This window comes from Parambassis ranga, chromosome 2, assembly GCF_900634625.1.
Source record: "Parambassis ranga chromosome 2, fParRan2.1, whole genome shotgun sequence".
In the NCBI taxonomy this organism is placed as follows: domain Eukaryota; kingdom Metazoa; phylum Chordata; class Actinopteri; family Ambassidae; genus Parambassis; species Parambassis ranga.
The window spans coordinates 15168145-15187421 of NC_041023.1; the positions used below are offsets into that span (position 1 = coordinate 15168145).

General features: G+C 40.9%; 1 protein-coding gene across 2 annotated transcripts in view; it reads right to left on the bottom strand.

Moving 5' to 3' along the window:
- Positions 1-19277, bottom strand: part of LOC114431889 (CMP-N-acetylneuraminate-beta-galactosamide-alpha-2,3-sialyltransferase 1-like) — a 58912-nt gene that overhangs the window by 9751 nt on the left and 29884 nt on the right. The window contains exons 2-3 of one of the 2 annotated variants that reach the window (XM_028399564.1): positions 13373-14042; positions 11175-11368 (exon numbers count right to left, since the gene is read on the bottom strand). In XM_028399564.1, the coding sequence (XP_028255365.1) occupies positions 11175-11368; positions 13373-13663 (485 nt within the window). In that variant the 5' untranslated portion in view covers positions 13664-14042. Of the gene's footprint in view, positions 1-11174; positions 11369-13372; positions 14053-19277 lie in introns of those variants that run through there. The other variant, XM_028399565.1, reaches the window with a different exon arrangement.

Sequence of the window (19277 nt, forward strand, 5' to 3'; positions counted from 1 at the left end):
TATTTTGGCTCTGCTTTAGTCTTAAAGGAGGGGATTTTTGTATCTCTTGGGCAAAAATACAACACTGTGTCCACTAGCTGTTCAGTTGTCTGCTGTTTGATGCTGTCAGAATGTTTTTGTAAGAAACATGTTATGTCTGGAATCAAAACTTCAAGCCAAAATTTTGGCCAAAAAACATCAACTATGAGCTGAAAACAGATGGAAACTGGAAAGTCAGTCTTATTAGGTTACAAAAATATATTCTGATGTTATAATAAATATAATGAGGTATGGAAGGATGGTTGTCTCCAGGGGACCAGAGGGCATGGCATGTGCCAATGATTGGGGCATCATACTCTTCTGCCTTTATTGTAAATGCTGTAATGGGGTACTGGTATGAAGGATGGAAGTGCTAGAGCGAGGAGGAGCAATGTGGATCTAGGAAGAGCGATGTGGATCTGAGCCACACTGGACTAACTTTTACCTCTCACAGATATCTGAGGGGATTGGCAGACCAGCCTGGATGTGTTTTGTGCGCCTGGAGAAGGTTACAGAGGGATGTTGTGGGAAGTGATTCTGGGGTATAGGGTGCCAAGGCCACTTTTCCAGGCCACAAGTGAGTTGTGTGTGCACGCTTGTCATTAAGTCAGACCGGGTGGCGGTGGACTCTGTCAGGGTCACTTTGCCTCTAGTCCTGTGATTTTCACAGTAAGGTGCAGCCATGTTGGGGGATGACATTCAACTTGGCGACTGAGACACTATACATCTTTTGCACTCTGACTGCATTGTGCCTTCATTATGTGCCTTGTATTTTGTGTGTGCCTCATTGTAGGTACATTTTTTACACTTTATATTTATCTTTAGTTTTTAGTTACATGTTATATGTTGCGGAGTGAAGAGTAACGCAATTTCGATTCTCTGTATGTTCAGCACATATAGCAGAGTTGACAATAAAGCTGACTTGACTTGACTTGACTTGACTTGAGAGGTCAGACTCTGTTTTTTGCAAATGTCATGTGGGCACTTGATGGGCCACAGTAGTGAAGAGAGAGCTGAGGCACAACATTACCAGTATGTTTATGTCACATCATAAAATCTGGGAAATGGCTACATATACAAGCCCCAGAAGCTCTCTAAAGTAGGCTGAGATGTTCAAAAACCTGGGAGAGGCTCTGCCATAATGAGAGGAGCCAGTTAAGGTGGTCTGGATGCCCCATGGGTGCCTCTCTTTAGAGGTGTAACAGGCATGGCCTGAGAAGGAGCCAGGGCCAATGGCTGGGGGAGTTACACCTTCTGACTGCTGTGGGACAGAGATCTGTTAGTAACCTTCACAAAAAGCACAAACTTCTCTTATTGGTCAGCTCCAACAGACTGAACAGGCACTGGCCATTCTGCATTAGCTGATGTTTTTGCAACCAAGGTTGCTAGCCATTAGTTCAATGTGCAGTCATTAGGAAAACCTACTCTGTGTTGCAGAGAACACCCTGCTACCACAAATGACTAATGTAGATTTTCCTCATAAGATTCGGACTTCTGGTTAAGGTGGGACTTACAACTTAGCTGTATATTTTCCCCATAAATTTAACAACACAGCAAACCTGGATGCCACATACTTACAAAATACCTTGTTTGTTACTGCTGGATGAGGTGTAAAGATGACATAGTGGCATATAAAATATAATTAAATCATCTGATTTGATTTATGAGTGTCTTTAAGCAAAGACAAAATGCTGATCGTTTTTAGTTGCCCTTCTGTTGTAATCTAATACAGCGTAATGAACCATCACGGCAGAGATGTTATTGAGTTAACAGGTAAAACTAAATTAAACACCAAAATTAAAACCATATATTAAATCAGCTTATGAAAATGTAGACATGAACCACAGCTGTGGTTATTATAACACTATATATAGGAAGGGTAGTAACTGTCACTGGTGATAAAACAGCTGCACCTGATGTGACTCTGATTATTGTTAACACTGCTCCATTATTAAGATGAAGTATTTTGGTTAAAATAGCCAGTACTGCACTTTAAGTGAACACAACCACGGATCCATACTGTTTCTTCAAGGTTTGTTATGTGTTCCTTTGTTACTTTGACGAGGCTGGCTAAACCACAGCAGCTCATGGCTCTGACTGAGCTCAAACTGCATTATATGGAAGTTGAGAAACATTGGTGAGAGGTTTTATGGTGCCATAAGTCAATAGAACGAAAGCTGTTTTTGACAGGACTACGGTGGAGGATTTCTTCCTTAATGGTAACTGTAGCATCTGGGGATTTTGAAACTGCTCGACAAATGGATTCTTATTGTCAAACGCAGATGAAAGAGTGTGGCAATGAGGCCTGAGGATATATCAGATGGTGTAATATGAAGAATTCATCAGTCATGTGGTGGATTCAGAGCTATAGTCTTCAGCTGCACCTCATTACTTTGTGTTAAAGGTAACACTGGCTTTTCTTAGCTTATAATTAACACCTCAAGTGTAGGTGTATGAGAGGTAGCAGAAACCAAGATAAGACTTTAGTAGAAAGTGTTGCAGCTATCTAATTTTCTTTTCAATTCACACAGAAGATGAAAACAACAATAGACTGTCTTATCTTCTTCTTCTACTTCCCCAAAATTCCCAAAACTACATTTAACTTCTTTCACAACAGCTAAAAAGCCACCATCAAGGCACTTTCCTATCATTTTCTCTCTCTCTCTCTCGCACAAAATTGTTATTGATTCTGAATGAAAGCATGTTGATGTCTGTGACATCTCTTGTTGCATTCATCCTGAGATTTGTTTAAAACTGCCTACATATTGTCGTTCCCCACTTCAAGTGTCAATGCTACAATACTAAATATCTGTGAGCGTGCGGAGGAAGTTAACTTCAGCGGATTCTGTGGACTGCCTGTTCACTTTATCTCTCTGGGGGCGTGTGTTGTCAACAGCTCTAAGGAGGTAAATATTTCAGATTGGTCTAATCAATATTCAGGTACTTATGCTCTAACTTTCCCTGTGCCACTGAAAATGTGAACCAGATGAAATAAACTAAAGCAGATGTATCGCTGGCTTGTCAGGACGGTCAGCTCACGCACAGGAAACCAAGGCTTTTTACCTGAATACAGCAATAAGAAATAAAGGATATTTAAAGATTTTTTTTGTGCCTACATCAAACACTAGCTCGTGTAAAGAGTCTGATGTGACTCTGGTGAATCATAAACTAAACCAGGACAGATGACTCACTCTCAGCAGAGGTGAAATTCAACGTCTTTTTTCACTGTCAGGCAACTTGACCTGAGATTAATAGCAGAACTATAAGGAGGTCTATATGAAAGTATGAAGTGTCCCAGCATCAGCCTCACTCGACTTAAGTGACTCTTCAAAGCTCAAATAAACCAGTGCACATATCAACAGCATTCTTGTTTTTATCCTCCAGATGGTTTTTCAGAGTAGGAGCGTTTTCATTGCAGAAGCCCTGTTTGATGTTCTAAGTGTTTATTAGAATGTATGATTGCTCTGTGTAATATCATTACAGGCTGGCATGGATCTAATTTGCAGCACACCTGACAGTGCGGATGATCAGCTTCTCTGTGATCATCTATTCATTATGACTCAGTATTTTGCAGCGAATATGAAAACATATTACATAATTTACATTAAACTAAAATCTGACGGTAGATTTTCTCTTTAAAAAGTGTTAACTATTTGTATTTTTAATTTGTGAGTCATCCTACCTGATGGTTTTCATATAGTGAGGGAAACATGAACTGAGGAGGTGACGCTAAGAAAGTTTAAAGGAACAAGTCCATACAGGGAAAAGGGGTGTTAGTGTGGTCCTGTCTTAAGTAGACAGCAGTGATCAAACTGTGTTTACGAAGCTAGGTCTGCTAAGACAGAAAAGCTTGTTGTAACTGGAGGAGGTGGGATAAGTAAGATGTGTATGACATTTTGGATGGGTCTGGTAATCATCAGTGTTACCAATTTTACACTGAAGGATGTTTGGCTTTGATGCAAACACTTACTTTGATCTTTAACAATATATCTTTGCCTGAGTGATGCTGCTCAGGTTCCTTATTGACATTGGCTTTGTGGCTATAAAAGCATAGATGATACCAACATCCACCACACAGTAGCGCCTGCTAGGTGTCACACAGGATGGCGAGATTATTTAAGAGAGCATCATCTGATTATAATGCTACTTATTGCATCTATATTAATACAGTAGGTCTATCGTGACAGTGAAAAGCACTGTTTGGCACATTAATGAGATCAGATGGATTTGGGCCAAACAGTCTGCAGTCAGACTGGGACTGAAATCTCTGCAGAGCATCTCTGAGTCTCATTTTGAAAAGAGACAATGAGATGGTGATGTGGATAAATGATTAATGACATTTTTAATGTCAAGGCTGTTTGCCTACCAGCAGGTTGTTGGACATTACTTGCCTAATTATTATTCATTTGTACTCAAAATGCTCAAAGCCAAGAACTCTAGTATTCCATAGCGCAGCCCCATTGCTTCAGGGGGCAGCCGGATCATGCGGCATGTAATAGCCAACTAACACTTTAAAGGTCAGTGGTATTTCTGTTCTGTCTCCACATGCTCGCCAGTTTGCTGCTGTTAGTGCTGCCTTCCTTTGTGCAAAATGTTTCAAGATACCTGTGCGGCTCCAGCTGAGCAATAGTCATGATGAGGAGGGAGCACTGGGGGAGGGAGTATGACATGAGCCCAGCGACATGTGAGGCGATGGAATAATGTGGTTTTAAAGCCCGAGGCTCAGTAATTAACAGGATGAATATTAAAAAGTGCACTCAAGGTTGCTCTGAGAACTGTGAAGTTCCAACGTTACCCACCTACTTTCTAAGAGCAGTCTGATGAAACACCAGGACTCCCTGAGCTTTGTAGGAAAGAAGCAGGATGTTGCAATCGATTCTTCATCTAACAGCTGCCCTGTGAGAAGCTGGAAGAGTGGGCCCGCTGCTGGCTCATCAAACTTAAATGTTTTGCTATTTGCCAGATAACCAAGTAGAAGAGCCAAGAGCAATAAATGACCTTTACTCAACACAATTAAACACACTTGTACACCTTACCTTATCTCATGCCCTTTTCATGCAAACACATAATGAGCACTCACACTTGTTAAGGAAGAACTGTGCTCCTTCATCCTCTATATCACTCTGGTTTACTAACTAACAAAAGGTGAGTGTGTTTACACAGCTATATATGGCCCCCATCATTAACTTCAATGTTGGACTCGTCACTGTCCATAGAGTTGGTGGTTCGACCCCTAGTTCTGGCTTCCATGCTGTTGTATTCCTGTGTATGTGTGAATGTGTGTATACTAGTGTGCACAAAATGGTATGTGAAATAGTGTGAGGTGCTTTGAGTACCTTTGAGTAGGTAGAAAAGCACTATACAATACAGGCCATTTACCATTTACTGTGAAAGCTGGGGAAATGTCCGAGAAGCTTGAGATGACCGCTTCGTCTGTTTAATGGAGTAAAGGAATCCTACTGTCGCTAACGCAATATCATGATAGGTGATAAGGTTTTACTGCAGACAAGTGAGCCATCAAGCCAGCAGAGATTTTAGAGGCTCGTCTATACAAGTTGTCACAGTATGGGTGCCCAGGGTGGACAAAAAGCCTGAAGAATGGTCAGGATTTTAGTGATCATTTACAAGTTTTGATTAAACCCATCCCATGCATCCCAAAAATCCTTAAACATTAATTTTCCATGAACTGCTATTTCTGATTATGCTGACTATTAATGTAATTAACGTTTTTTTGGGCATATTTTTAATGTGACAGGTCTATTTTTGGACCGTGGTATTTCTAAAATCCTTTCTGCAGCCACACCCTCATTTGTGATCTATTACTGTACTACTAAAATGCTTTATTTGTTTATGCATGAGGTTATGTTGACAGGATAGGTGCTTCAAAAAACAAAACAAAAAAAACATCATCCCCATAATTGTAAGAACAACAGAAAAAAGGGGAAGAGGCTTGATTATGTAGCACACTTAAGGTTCAAACCTCCTCTTTTCTACACCTGTATTACAGTAACAAATAAAATGCAAATTCAAATGGTATGAAAGTGTAAATGATGTCACAAATGGACACTTTTTGATTCCCTGGTGTTCCCATGTGTATTATGTGCAGCCCGAGTAGCAGTCAAATCCCTGCTCTTCATTGTTTTTTGTGTCGCAATAACAAGCATGTCACCTGGGCAAAAGAAAGGACCAATTGCAAAATGGATTAGGGGCCTGTGAATATGAAGTCCAATTTCGACTGATGAATTTAGGAAAACCCTACACTTGTGTTACAATATCAACAACAATTAGGTGGTGGAGGATTGAAGTGAAAACAAGCTGTCATTACTGACACAACGTCCACAGACCGAGGTTGTCGATTGGTAAGAGGCAAGATGCATTCTGGTCACTCGTTTCCCCCTCTAGGTACGTATAATTATTTTAATAACACTCTCAGTCAGAATGGGGAAAAAACTTTATTTTCTGAGTCTTATAAACAAGTTTAAAGAGCATCATTACTAGGTGAGAGGCAGACTCAGAAGACAGAGAGCTCACGCATTACTGTGAAAATCCCAATTTTAAAGCCAATTTTCAGAGACGGGATTTTGAGCCACAAATGTGATGTGCCTACCTATTACATTGACTGGCTTTAACATCCATCTTAATGAAGTTATTTGCAAGGGCTTACATCATCATGTAGAATATAAGCTTGACTGATCCTCAATTCAGCAGAGTAAATATAAATGATGAGACAATCATACATCCACGACAGGCTACTTCTTTTCAAATGAAATATGCGCGAGTGCTCACGGAGCATACAGATGTGCCGAGAGAGGATGTAACCGCAGTGAATCTCTGCCTCTGAGAAATACGAATCATGCATGCATTTTGGGGAGGGTGTTTTCATGGTCTGGTCAGTGTTGTCCTCCAGCATGTTGTCCACACATAAAGGTGTTACATGGCTTGGAGTTATGGTGACCTTTTTGGCTCAGCATCTCTTTTCCTTCCATCACCATCACATGCTGGATTTCCTTCTACATTTGTTATTCACAAAAGTATTTGTTTGCAATTATAGTTCATCGCCCTTATGTTGCACTTTCCATTTACACATAATTGATCATTATTTCAGACAGGCATTCACCAGGCCAGTGTTATGTTTGTTGTTTGGTTCAAATTGTTCTTCCTTATCTCTGGCTGTGCCGGAGCTACAGGAGAGATGAAGTGTGATTCCATTATCTCTGTCTTTAACTCTATAAAATTGGGTGTATTTTCACATTTACCTGATAAAAAAGCATTGGCTTTGTGTCTAAAATGTGCTTATTATCTGCATTTAGATACAATCTAGAAGTGTACAGTTTGTACTAAGATAAGATGTTTTACAAAATGTGTTTCTGGGAAATTCCTGAGGGTAAATACTCACTGGGGAGCTCCTTTTTTTAAACCTGCATTCACACTGCCAAAATGAGCACAGAAATAAGGCAAAGGCCAGAGAGTGGTGTCGGTCGAGAAATCTCACACAATTCTGTATGTGGTGGTTGTGGCCTTGGGCTGAGGAAGAGGAGTTTTAATTTCTCATTACATGCATGTGTAGTTCAGCTTTTTTTTTGATGTCAGAAACTTTTGTGGAATTTCTCTTATGGTTAAATAAATATTTCAAGTGAACTCGTCCAACATCAACCCAATTCACCTGATTTGGCACCCTCAAACCACTGCAAGATAAATACAAAAGGAGCACACTGGATGCCTATTTGACCAACTACATGCTTCATTACAAAAGAAAAGGACATATATGAAGGACAAGGTTGTAAAAATGTCTATTTCTGCTCCCACTTCAACATGGGTATCAATGGAGACACAATTATTCTGTCTGTAACAGCAGCTATGAAAAAGTTCATAGTCCAAAGGTGCATAGTCAACTGCATTTTAGTTATGCTGTAGAAGAACAAAAATAAAATTTAAATCTAATTTTAACAACTAGGCTGACTTGTTGGTGCTTTAAAAACGTCCGTTCTAAAATGTAATTATTGAAAGCCACGGAGCTTATTGCTGTCTGTCAAAGGCAGTCACGTCTTTTATGACTCAAATCTGTTTCTCCTCTGCAATCTGCTGAGAAAACAAGGGGCTTTAGCCTATAGGCCACTGCTGCTCAATATTCAGAACAGTCTATAACACAGGCTTTATAGAATGGGGTGAGTGGCATTGTTTGTCTCTCACTCTGTACTAATATCGGATCTCTGTCAACGTCAGTGGTTTAAATCAGATCAAAAATGAGCCTCAACATCTGTTTGAGTGTCTTTCACAGTTGTGGAAATTATCTGTGAAATAGTCAATTTTAGTGTAGAATTAGTGACATTTGTTGTTCAGTTGTTGAATAATAATGTGAGAACAACCACCTCGCTCTCTAGGAATGCAGCCTTCAGCTCAATCTGGTTGATATTTTGAGTCTTATCCACACCTCACTGTTACACTGCTTCTTCTAGAATATCTTGTGTGACCTCTCCCCCTCAGCACCACAGCTCTCAACCAGGCGTGACTCCAAATGTGGAGCTCAGGCTGGAGTAAATAAAAGGATTTCCATCGCATGCTCCTATAGAAAACTATTCTGCTAATAGCAAAGTAATAAGTCTTGTCTTGGTGCTGTCCCTGCCATTGGATAATTGAATTGGTAGACAATATCCTGCTGCTGTCACAGTGGGTGCTGGCAAAGAAGATAAGTGCAGTAATGTGGCTTTATGCCGAGGCAGCGTGTCACAGCGGGCTGACAAAGCCGTGCTGTGATGTATTAAAAGCCACGCAAGAATACTGCGTGAAATTTACTTTTGAATATTTAGGTCGGCGACCTGGGTGCTCTCCTGATGGGATTTTCGTGTCAGCCTCGTCAATGCTATCAATCTTAGGATAGTGCTGGCCTTAGTCTGAAAATCTTCGTCTTATAAACTTTACTGCATCACTGATTGTGCTGTAATTTTACTCTCACTGCTAAAAAAGGTGACGAATACCCTGCTCTGAAAATAAGTACATGCTCTATAGAGGCCCTACAAACTACTCTGAGCATGGTAACCAGAAACTCCTTCAAAATGCTAAACAGTGAAGCTTTTTAGTCCTTTTTACATCCTGTTCCCATAGTAACAGATTATTTGCTTTGAAACAGTAGGCTGTTTTGCATCTTCGTCACAGGTATGAGAAAAGGCTTTTGCCATTTGTGGCCCCCTCCCTCTCTCTGAGTGACAGTGACAAACTTCTTTTATTTCCAGCAGGCTTCACTACTGCAATTCTCTCCTATCTGGTTTACCAAAAAGTAATCATCATCAACTACAGCTGCTATACAGAACTCTGCCATCTGAGTGATAACTAGGACCAGAGAGAGAGAGACCTAACACTTTCTTTAAAGTCTCTGCATTGGCATCCTCTTAGTTTCAAGGTTGATTTCAAAGTTTTTTAAGCTCTTCACAATCCTGCACCAAATGTACTTGACTCAGATGTTAGGCTTTACAAACCAACATGGATTCTCAGGTCCTCAGACTTGAGCCTTTTGGCTGTCCAGAGGGTCAGACAAACAGTCAGCTTTCAGCTGTTATGCTTCCACTCTGCAGAACAGTGTGGAGTCTGAGGACCTGGGAGCAGCTGGAGATGTAAAAATATAATGTACACTCACAACACACCCCTGTAACCTCGCCTTTGCTTTTCTTTTTTAAATATGATCACCTCGTTTTATATTATCTTAATGTATTTTTGTCACAATAACCCCAGGCTTTTACTTATATTATACATTTCCTTTGTTTTAGCACAGCTTGAACTGAGTGTATTTTATTTATTCACTTTTATTTCTGCTTTATTTTAACATTTCTTTCTATTAATATGCATTTTTTTTTAGGATTAAGCTGTTATATTTTCGACTGTTCGACTCTAAATCCCATTATCACAATTGGCCAATCATCTGGGGACCATTTTGAACTGCACAAAAAGTGACATACAAACAAACAAACTCCTAAAGAATCATCTACAATGACCTTAAAACCTTAAAAGTTCTGACTGTTCATTGCCATATTGATTTAAAAAATTGATGCTTTGCTATAAAAAATGAATGCCCACCCACTGGGAACGAGAAGTTATAGCTTCTGTACTTCATGGATCTACTTGGCTATCATAAATTGAAACAACATGAGTTGTCCAGTCCAGTTATGTGGTCATAGGAAGTGATTCTTGCACTACATTCAATAAGTGAAACCCCTGGACTGATGTGCTCCAAGGTGTGAGGGTACCGTCGATGCTGCCTGCTGCTTTAATTGATCATACCAGGCCTGCTATGTGTGCTTCAAATAGTTCTCATGTATCTCTGCAAAGTGTGACTCCACTGTCTCTGTATATGCACATTTAAGATTAGCTGAGTGTACGATGTATAGAGATCATATTCATTGGATAATCAGCGATTACTGAAAACCCCCTTTCCAAAATATCAATATTAAAAACTACTGCTGTCTGTTAAAGCAGATGCAAAGTCTTCTGTTATGACTCAAATCTATTTTTCTACTCCAATCTGCAGAGCAAACAATAGGCTTTAGCCCATAGGCCAGTATCGTTCAATATTCATAATAGTCTATAAAGGAGGCTTTAGAGGATCTGGCTGAATGGCATTGTACAGATTTGAGAAGCATTGTTTTCCATTCTGCTCACTCTCTGTGTGTGCTCATATCCTTTCTCAGTCAACATCCTGCTATCCTGTCAGTGGTTCAGAAATGATTCTCAACTGCTTTAAGATGCTGATTTTACTATTAAGGAGCAGATTTTTAAAAATTTGTTCTGATAATAATAGATTCCAGCTTACATCCTTTTTCTAAACACATCCTGCCACTGCAGCCAAGAGTCAGAGCTGCACGTCATCCAGCCTGCAGATACTGGGACAACAAAGTCCAAGGGAAAGTGTTTGTCCAGCATGACACCGAAATCAGCTAAAACCAGCAGTTTTGCAACAAAAAAAACACACCATCCATCTCTCTGTGGACATTTTGTTCAATTTTTTTTCCCACCTTCTCCAACTGAATCTGTGTCATCCTGTAATTTATGTGACAGATGACAGAGATCAACACATCTGTCCACTTTTAGTAGCCAACATGACCTCGTGACAGTCCTGCCTTAATTACGTATCCATTCTCACATTGCAGACTGAAGTGGTAACTGACCTTATGATGAGATCACTGGAGTCGATGAGGCCGCCATACTGGGAGCCCTTCAGGTTCCCGGAGTTTCCCACCACAGCGCAGGTCCTGCAGCGCTCCGGGCCGGCGTCCATGTAAAGCACCTCATCAGGGATGACTTGGAACAGCTCCTCCACCACTTCACTGAAGTTGGCTGGCTGCCGCTCTGACTGCAACCACTGGTGACACAGCAAAGAGAGGCCTCAGAGAGAGAGAGTCGCAGCTCTAGGGCCACTTTAAGCAGAAGTGATTGAACAAGGGCAGCGGAGCTCGAGACACCGAGCACATTTCTGAAATAACCTCGGGGACGGCTTAGCTCTGTCTGCAGGGGCTCTTTTGGCTTGGGCTTCTTCTGGTGGCTTTGAACTCAAAGAGACAGCAAATAAGTGCAGAATTGTGTGTGTGTGCTGTATACTATTACATATTGTGTTAGCTTGAAATGGAATGAATGCAGAACAGAATGGTCTCACAGCTACTTTCCTTGGTTTAAATATTATGAAGGAGACTTTTCCACCATTGAATATACACTATAGCTGTATTTAATACAACCGCTCTACACATATCATGACATCTAACAAAAACCTCTCCTTTCCAGAAATTACATTTGGCTGTGTTACATGAAGCTTTGACAGCTCATTGGAAGGAAGAGCCTGGGTACACCTGGAGGTTGTGCCCTTGTCTTGCAGCAGTGCAGTCCGAACCATCTGGCTTGGCTATCGTTGATATGTGACACCTCCCTCATCTAGCTCTCTGTGAGAAGCTTTCCCTGAAATGAGTAGTGACAGGGGGCAACCTTGCAGTAATTTTTCTATTCTTGCCTCTAATTGGACATGGTGTGAGGTGAATGTGGGAATACCTACGGCAGTGGATGCCTTCCAGACTAAGGTAGGATAATTGTATGACATAAATTTTGTGAATAGACTTTTCTAATTTAGAGAGCTGTACTCTAATAATGAGGGGTGTAGAAAGTACAGTATATATTGGTTTGACAGAATTAAATTAAGGTAGGTAATTAGTTATAAAGCTGATGTGAATTCTAATGTACAAGAAGGTGGATTTAAACAAGAAATCCCCATAAAACACTGTAACAGCTATTTCACCTAACAACTCACTTGTTATGGTTTGGTGTGTTTTATGAATCCTGCAGATGACTGGCCAAATGTAGGTGTTAAATCCATTAAGATATTTCCTGAACTGAGTTTAATAGCAGCCAATAACAGAAATAATTATACTTCTCATTCATTGAATCTTCTTGAGAGAGAGAGGCCTTCTCTCTCAAGCAGCCATTTAACTTTGGCAATCACACAGGTGACAAAACCCATCTCAGAAGAGCTGGAGATAAGAGTCTCCACCAACAGCACTGTCAGCAAGTTGTGTCTGAGCAAGAACTAAGTTTAAAGTAATACTGTGTACTTGCCAGTTGTGGTGCTGCAAAGACTTAATATGACTTCAAATAGTGTCATGGTGAGAAAATATGTAACTCTCAGATCACTCAAAAACAAACAGCATCACCACTGATAAGGTGATGACTGAAGCATAATCCATATGAACAGATTTCTCTCAGTTGCCCTTTTACTTTCAAGCTAGGATAGCTTAGCTCTGATCCCACAGGCTGAATTGCACAGAGGCCTGATGTCACACTATATTCTTAACCTTCAAACACACATGTTGACAATGTTTGTGTAAGCACTCCCACTCACAGGGGAGACAGAAATGCTGCACTGTACCTTTAAATAAATTTGCCTTAAGTTTCCTGTGTTTTTTTTTAGGTAAGCTAGATACAAATGACCGTGATTGTCATATCACCGTGTTTTTCTGTCAGTCAAATAAGAACCCTGGAGACAGATGATTGGAGGTTTGTGTTCAGGTTCTGATGGAAAAATATATCTATTGTGAGGTTTAGAAGAGAAAACAATTTTCATATCCTCCATCTCACTTTGAAATGCGAACAAATTGTGCGTGGGAGTTTGCTTCACAACTTGATCCTGGTAAAGATCTCTTGGATTTGAGACAATCAATGTGGTGAAAACAAACACTCCTCGGGAGCTTTACAGCAGTGTGTGATCTCCTGTTCTTTATTCATGATCTTTTCTTTTCAGCACCTTGTCTACTGTCAGAAGCTTTTTTTTTTTCTCCTCTGAATGTTAGCATCTTAAATCCCACAAACGTCCCCTGAATCTTACCTGCCACCACTTGAAGGTGTCATCTGAGAGGACGCTGTTCTCCCTGGTCATCAGGGGGTGGATGGACTGGTTGAAGCGCTCGGCAAACCACGGGTCATCCTCCAGCTCTGCTATGCACTGACGGCAGGCACACAGCCCTTTGGAGAACAAGTTGTCTGACAGCCGGAATGCGTACTTGAAGAAGTAGACTGAGGGATCCCGGAAAGTGTAACTGAACAGGAATGTTGTGAATGTAATGATGCAAAACAGCAGAGCTAAAGTCCTGATTCTCCTCTGCTTGGGCAGAGACATGTTGTCACAGGCAAATCAGTTGGTGGGAAAGTTTGAGTGCGCGACGGACAAAAATAGCATCATGATAAATCTGGAGTCCCGAAGGTGTGAGAAAAAAGCAGCCCCACTGACCACATGGTGCAAGTGGCTCAGATATATCATGGCTGTCCGAAGAGCTGTTCCCGGTTGTTCTTACTTTCCCGACGACTCAGGATCTGGTTCATAGACGTCCTTAATGAAACCCATCCAATGTTTCCCTGCAGATTCACTTAAAGGAAGAGAAATCCACTGTAGGCTCCTGTAGGCTCCTGCTAATCAGATCTGCTCAGTTCACTGACTGCTTAGATGTTGATTCTGTGAGGTCAGTGACTGAGGTCCCCTCCATTCTTTAATGATCCACCTAGAAGGCAAATAAAAGGACATTTTATTGACACACATACTAACCAAAACAGTATGCCTTCTGTTCAGCGTTCTTGTAATTTCACATAACTGATCATTCCAGGATTACTTTGCAACACTTTGTTTATTTGACTGCCAAATTAAACAGGATGCATCAAACCAACAGTGACGCACATGCAAAAAACCCAACAACCATAATCACCCTTTCACCCCACTGTTAGGAATATGTCAATAACAGGAAGCAGCTGTTGTTAAAGGAGATAAAATTACTGTCCAAACACAGAAATTATCGACCAGCTGGAGAAATGCAAAATGAGCCATTGATCCAGTGTCACACGCAGTACAGACTGCTTAAATTGAGAAAGTGCACATCAGGGAAATCTTTGATGGTGTTCGCCAATATGTCACTTTGAACGCATCTAATTAAAAAGTCTGGATCTTGGTTTACACATCAACTGAGAAAACTAATGAGCAAAAATACGTACAAAAAAAAAGTACAACTACAAACAAGAAGTCAAAATACCAAGAGTAACAAAGCAGATACAACGATCTTTACTGTGTGTCATTGCAATACATACACTCGTCGGCTCTTGTGTGGGGAACAATATGATGGATTTATACTTTACAAAGAATTCATTTATACCTTTGTGAGCAGATTAAATGACTGATGTATACATTACAGTAAGAGCTTTTAGAGTTTAATTAGAACCAACCCACTGGGAACTAATCATTAATATTCTGTTTGAAATCTGTTCAACATTCATACATGCACACAGCACATACTGTCTCCGAAAGAGCCCACCTGATGTAGACAAAAAGTGTAGGAAAGTTCTACCCATAACCTCTAGTTAGAAACATGCTGCTGAAAAAAATCAGCAGTATATATATATATATATATATATATATATATATATATATATATATATATAAACTGAACAGTGAGAGATTTTTTTTCCAGACTTTGGCTGTTCACGTCTGACAAAGCAGTCAGACCTCCTGGGGTTTCATTTTCAACATGAAAAGGGCACCTCTGCCTTTATACAGGGCCCAGATTTCATTCTGATGTGCAGTTGTGTTTAGGATTCCACAACTACTTCTATATTTAGGAAACAGTGGATCCACACTGGAGATAAAAATGCTATCATCACTGTACAAGGGTGAAAAACATATCTGAAAAATGAAACCAGGAAAAAACATGCTACCTGGCCTTTGCTCCGAACTATTTCTGAGTGAGACCTCTATATAGAAGATTTGTGGGGAAACTCCATTGTGACGGGAGAGAGGCTGTGAGTCTTTCCTGATTAGAAATTGATCAGGTCATTCAAATTCCACCCTGGAGGGAAGCAAAAGAGGATTGGGTTTAAGACTGGCTGAGAAATACTACCCGACGACACAGCTTGCCTGTTGATTTCTTGCTATCGGAGCAGAAAAACAAAGTGTAGCGCTGTTTATCAGCTGCACTGACACAGGCTGGTGCACAGGAAGAAGCAATCCTGTTTGGGGCTCTGTAACTCACAGCAGACTGCAGATTTGCATACGGCCCAAGGTTTCTTATTGTCTCAGGCAGCAGGTTTGACAAGGATACCTGGGGACACATATAATAGACACATCAATGGCTTGACCAGCTTCTACAGCAGCCTGTTGACTCCACTCAGTTTGAGGCCCTTTTGGCTTTAGGAATGCAGGTATGTGTAAGAGTGAGCGGAATATATTCTCAAACAGGTGGCGACTCCCCACTTTTGACAACGCGCCGACCATCATCTTGTTCCTCTGACCTTGTCCGACTGAAGGCTGGCTAACCCCCCCTGCGCTGATCAAAGATTGCCAAGCTGAGACAGCAAAGCGTCTGTTCACACTTCAGAGACTGTAGGGAGGAGGCTGGGAGCAGAGAGAGAGAGAGAGAGGGGGTGGCAAGCAGCTGCAGGAAAAAAAAAGTGCGCGAGTTGTGATTTTCAACCTAATCTTTAGTTCTGAGAAGTCATCAGCTTTGCAGGGTGCAGTTACAGTAGAGTGTTTTCTCTTCTGTGGAAATTGTTTCTGTTCACACTTTAGCCTCTGCTGCTTGTGAGCAATTGCAGAAATCAAAATTCTGCAGTTTTGAAGACTCCTGCGCTTTATATACTTGAGGATGGCATCTCTGTCGAGCTGAGAGAGTGCACTTGCTGGGTTGAACCAAGCCTCTCAGCGGGAGCTTACTCTCTCAGAGGTAAGATGACAGCAGGATAACAGGGCAGCATCACATCTGGATAGACACAGTCACTGTTACATAAAACAACCATCTCCTGAGGTCACATCTGTATGTAGTATTTACAGCAGCAAAATTACACAAAGATACACTCAGCCCAATAAAAATCATGCAGGGAAAAAGTCTATATTTTTTACACTGAAGTGCACTTTTGAAGCAAAATGTTCTCTCCAAATGAAAAGTGAATTGCATGAGCAGCAGAGAACGGTGAAAATAGGGAACACAGTGGTCACAGTACTGTTTTGTTAGCCTGGAGAAAATGTTCAAAAGTTTCTAGGTCTCTACACTATTATGGAACACAAACTTTCGTCTTGCCATATTCCCTTCACACATGTGGACACATGTATTCTTTTGAAGGTGAATTTCACCCGCACGGGCATGTGGTTACAAACGCGTAACCACATGAACATGATAAAGCCGGTGGATCCAAACAGCATTGTGTGCTCACTTCCATTTCCAGCTACTAAACTGAGGGGGATGCTAACGGACAACAGCTGATCTTTTACCTGTTGACATCCAAAATTTATTTTTTATTTCCTTTCAAATATAATAAAGAGGAAAAGTTTGTGCTGAACACATGTAAATTTAATGTTGACAACCTAACTACCTCATAATTGGGTGACCTCCCTCTCCCCAGCCACCTCCGGCGACTGTGAAGATGCCAAAGCTTTCCCAGGTCAGCTGAAAGATGAAATCCTTCCAGCACGTCCTGGGTCTGCCCTGGTGCCTCCTGCCAGATGGAGATCCTTGGAACAACTAACCAGGGAGGGCACCTGGGGTGGATCCAAACCAGGTGCCCAAACTACCTCACCTGGCCCCTATCAGTGTAAACAAGCAGCAACTCTACTCCAAGCATGATGTCATCCTTTCGCTCACTAAAGAAAGCCTTTAAAACAGTTTGGATGTTGAACGGTTAATAACAGTTTACTGTCTGTTATTAGCTCCAAAGACAATATAATCCATTCAGGAAATGTGTATATGCCATTTTTTGTTTGACACAGCTCAAGGCTTCAGCAGCAGATATAAATTCTGGGATTGTTGATGCAATGAATGCTGTCAGAAGAAAAAAACAGACAATGCAAGTCTTTTCTTTTTTAAATAGGTTTGTCACTACACAGTGGTTCATAATGACACTGTGACAGCTATCATGCTGTTAATTATTTCACTGTGTCTTTGTGTCACAGTGTATTTTATCTGTTCAGAACAACCACACAAACAGAGTTCACATTAGAAACACAGCACCTCTCCAGCTGACGGCAGAGAAAGGTTAAACTTTTTCTGCTGACTGATGCAGCGCTCTGCGTCAGTCTGTGTTGGTGTCCCCACTGTGTAACCAGAGTGGCCTCTTTCAAATGAGTGATGGGGCTGTTTTTTCACGTGGGGATGAAGCTGGTCTAAACACAGCCTACAGAGGGAAACATTTACATAATGGAATCCTCTGTCCGAATGACAGAAAGCCTTTACTCGCACAGACAGATAGATGTTGCACATTGTTTTAACACGGTCTAATAAAGCGGTCTCAATATGAAGAAGATTCTGCCAAACTTAAACAAAATCTGAATCTCTGCTCTCATCAACATTCAATATCTGAAAACGCAGCAGACAGGATGAATAAGAAGAGATGTTAAAGGCAAGTGAGACGAAATCCAGGGGGATTTTCTCTGAAATCTCTGCTTATAACTAATAATATCACTCGGAGAATAAAATATGAAAAGGCTCCAGATTTTACATTTGATGGCATCACATCTGAGTCTTCATGCGCTGGTCTCATGCCTTTGGTGGAGAGTATTTCATTTTCGCAGATATTGACTTTCAGCTCAATGCTTTATTTTAATAAAAAGGTTGATTACGTTTCCTACTCAAGCACGTAAGGAGGATTCTACAGGCACCCGGGGACAGAAAGGTGTGGGCTGTAAAAGGGTTGTGGAAATACTGTAGTATTCGTATATACACTGTATTCTTATTTGACAGATAAGACTTGATATTATTCATGTATGTACGGTCAGGGTTCTGGCTCTGAGGCAAGATGATGCACCAAAGACTCATTTCCTGTACCTGTGTCACATGACCTGCTCCACTGGCCCAGCTGTTTGTGAGATTCTTCTTTTTATGGTAGGCACAGAGCTAAAAAAGATGTCTCCCACATCCTCTGAGCCTTCTGGTACACACTTCCACACATTCATACCACCTCATAATCCAAGTGCAGCCTCTAATGTTATCTTTGCTGATACGAGCAGCTTAGCACAAAAGATAGAAAAGGCTTTCAAGTTTTTAAGTATGCTAACATAAAGTGCATGTTTATAGGCAAGAAGCTCCATTGATTCTGACAAGACCGTTCTAATTCACATGTGGACATTTTAGGATCACATCATGATGTTTGATTAGAATCAACACAGATGATCTTATTTTTACATTCATAGTCTTGAACTTGAATTCTAGAGTCTTGAACAAATAAGAATTGAGTCACATTGTGGAAAAAAAAGACCTGACTTGCATCAGCTTGGTAGCTTGGTAGTATACAGCCTGAGAGTTCTGCAAATGTCGACAAGATCGTCCCAAGATTTAATACACACAGCTGGACACATCCACAAATATGTGGAATAGGAATGAAAATAGGACTAATGAAAAGTTTCTGGCAATAACAATTTCCTGCATTGAGGCCAGTGGGTTAAAATGACCTTTGTTTGTGGAGGCGGAATCCTGTTGATAAGAAAAAAAAGTCTCTCCATAGACCTCCTGGTTGTCTGTTTGTTCTGGCCAACTGCAGCACAACATGGCAGGTTCAGTGGAAGAGGAATATATTCATGACCACTCAGGTTATAGCCACAGTGCAGCTGAGCCCGTTGTTGGTCACATCCCAGGATTTGTCTCATTATTTTGGTCGACAGTCTACAGATATCAGGTCAATAACGCTTTCAATGATTTCAGAAACCAGGTCTGCCTTCATTAAGTCCTCTGGCCTTCACAGAAACACAACTTTTAATAAGCTAC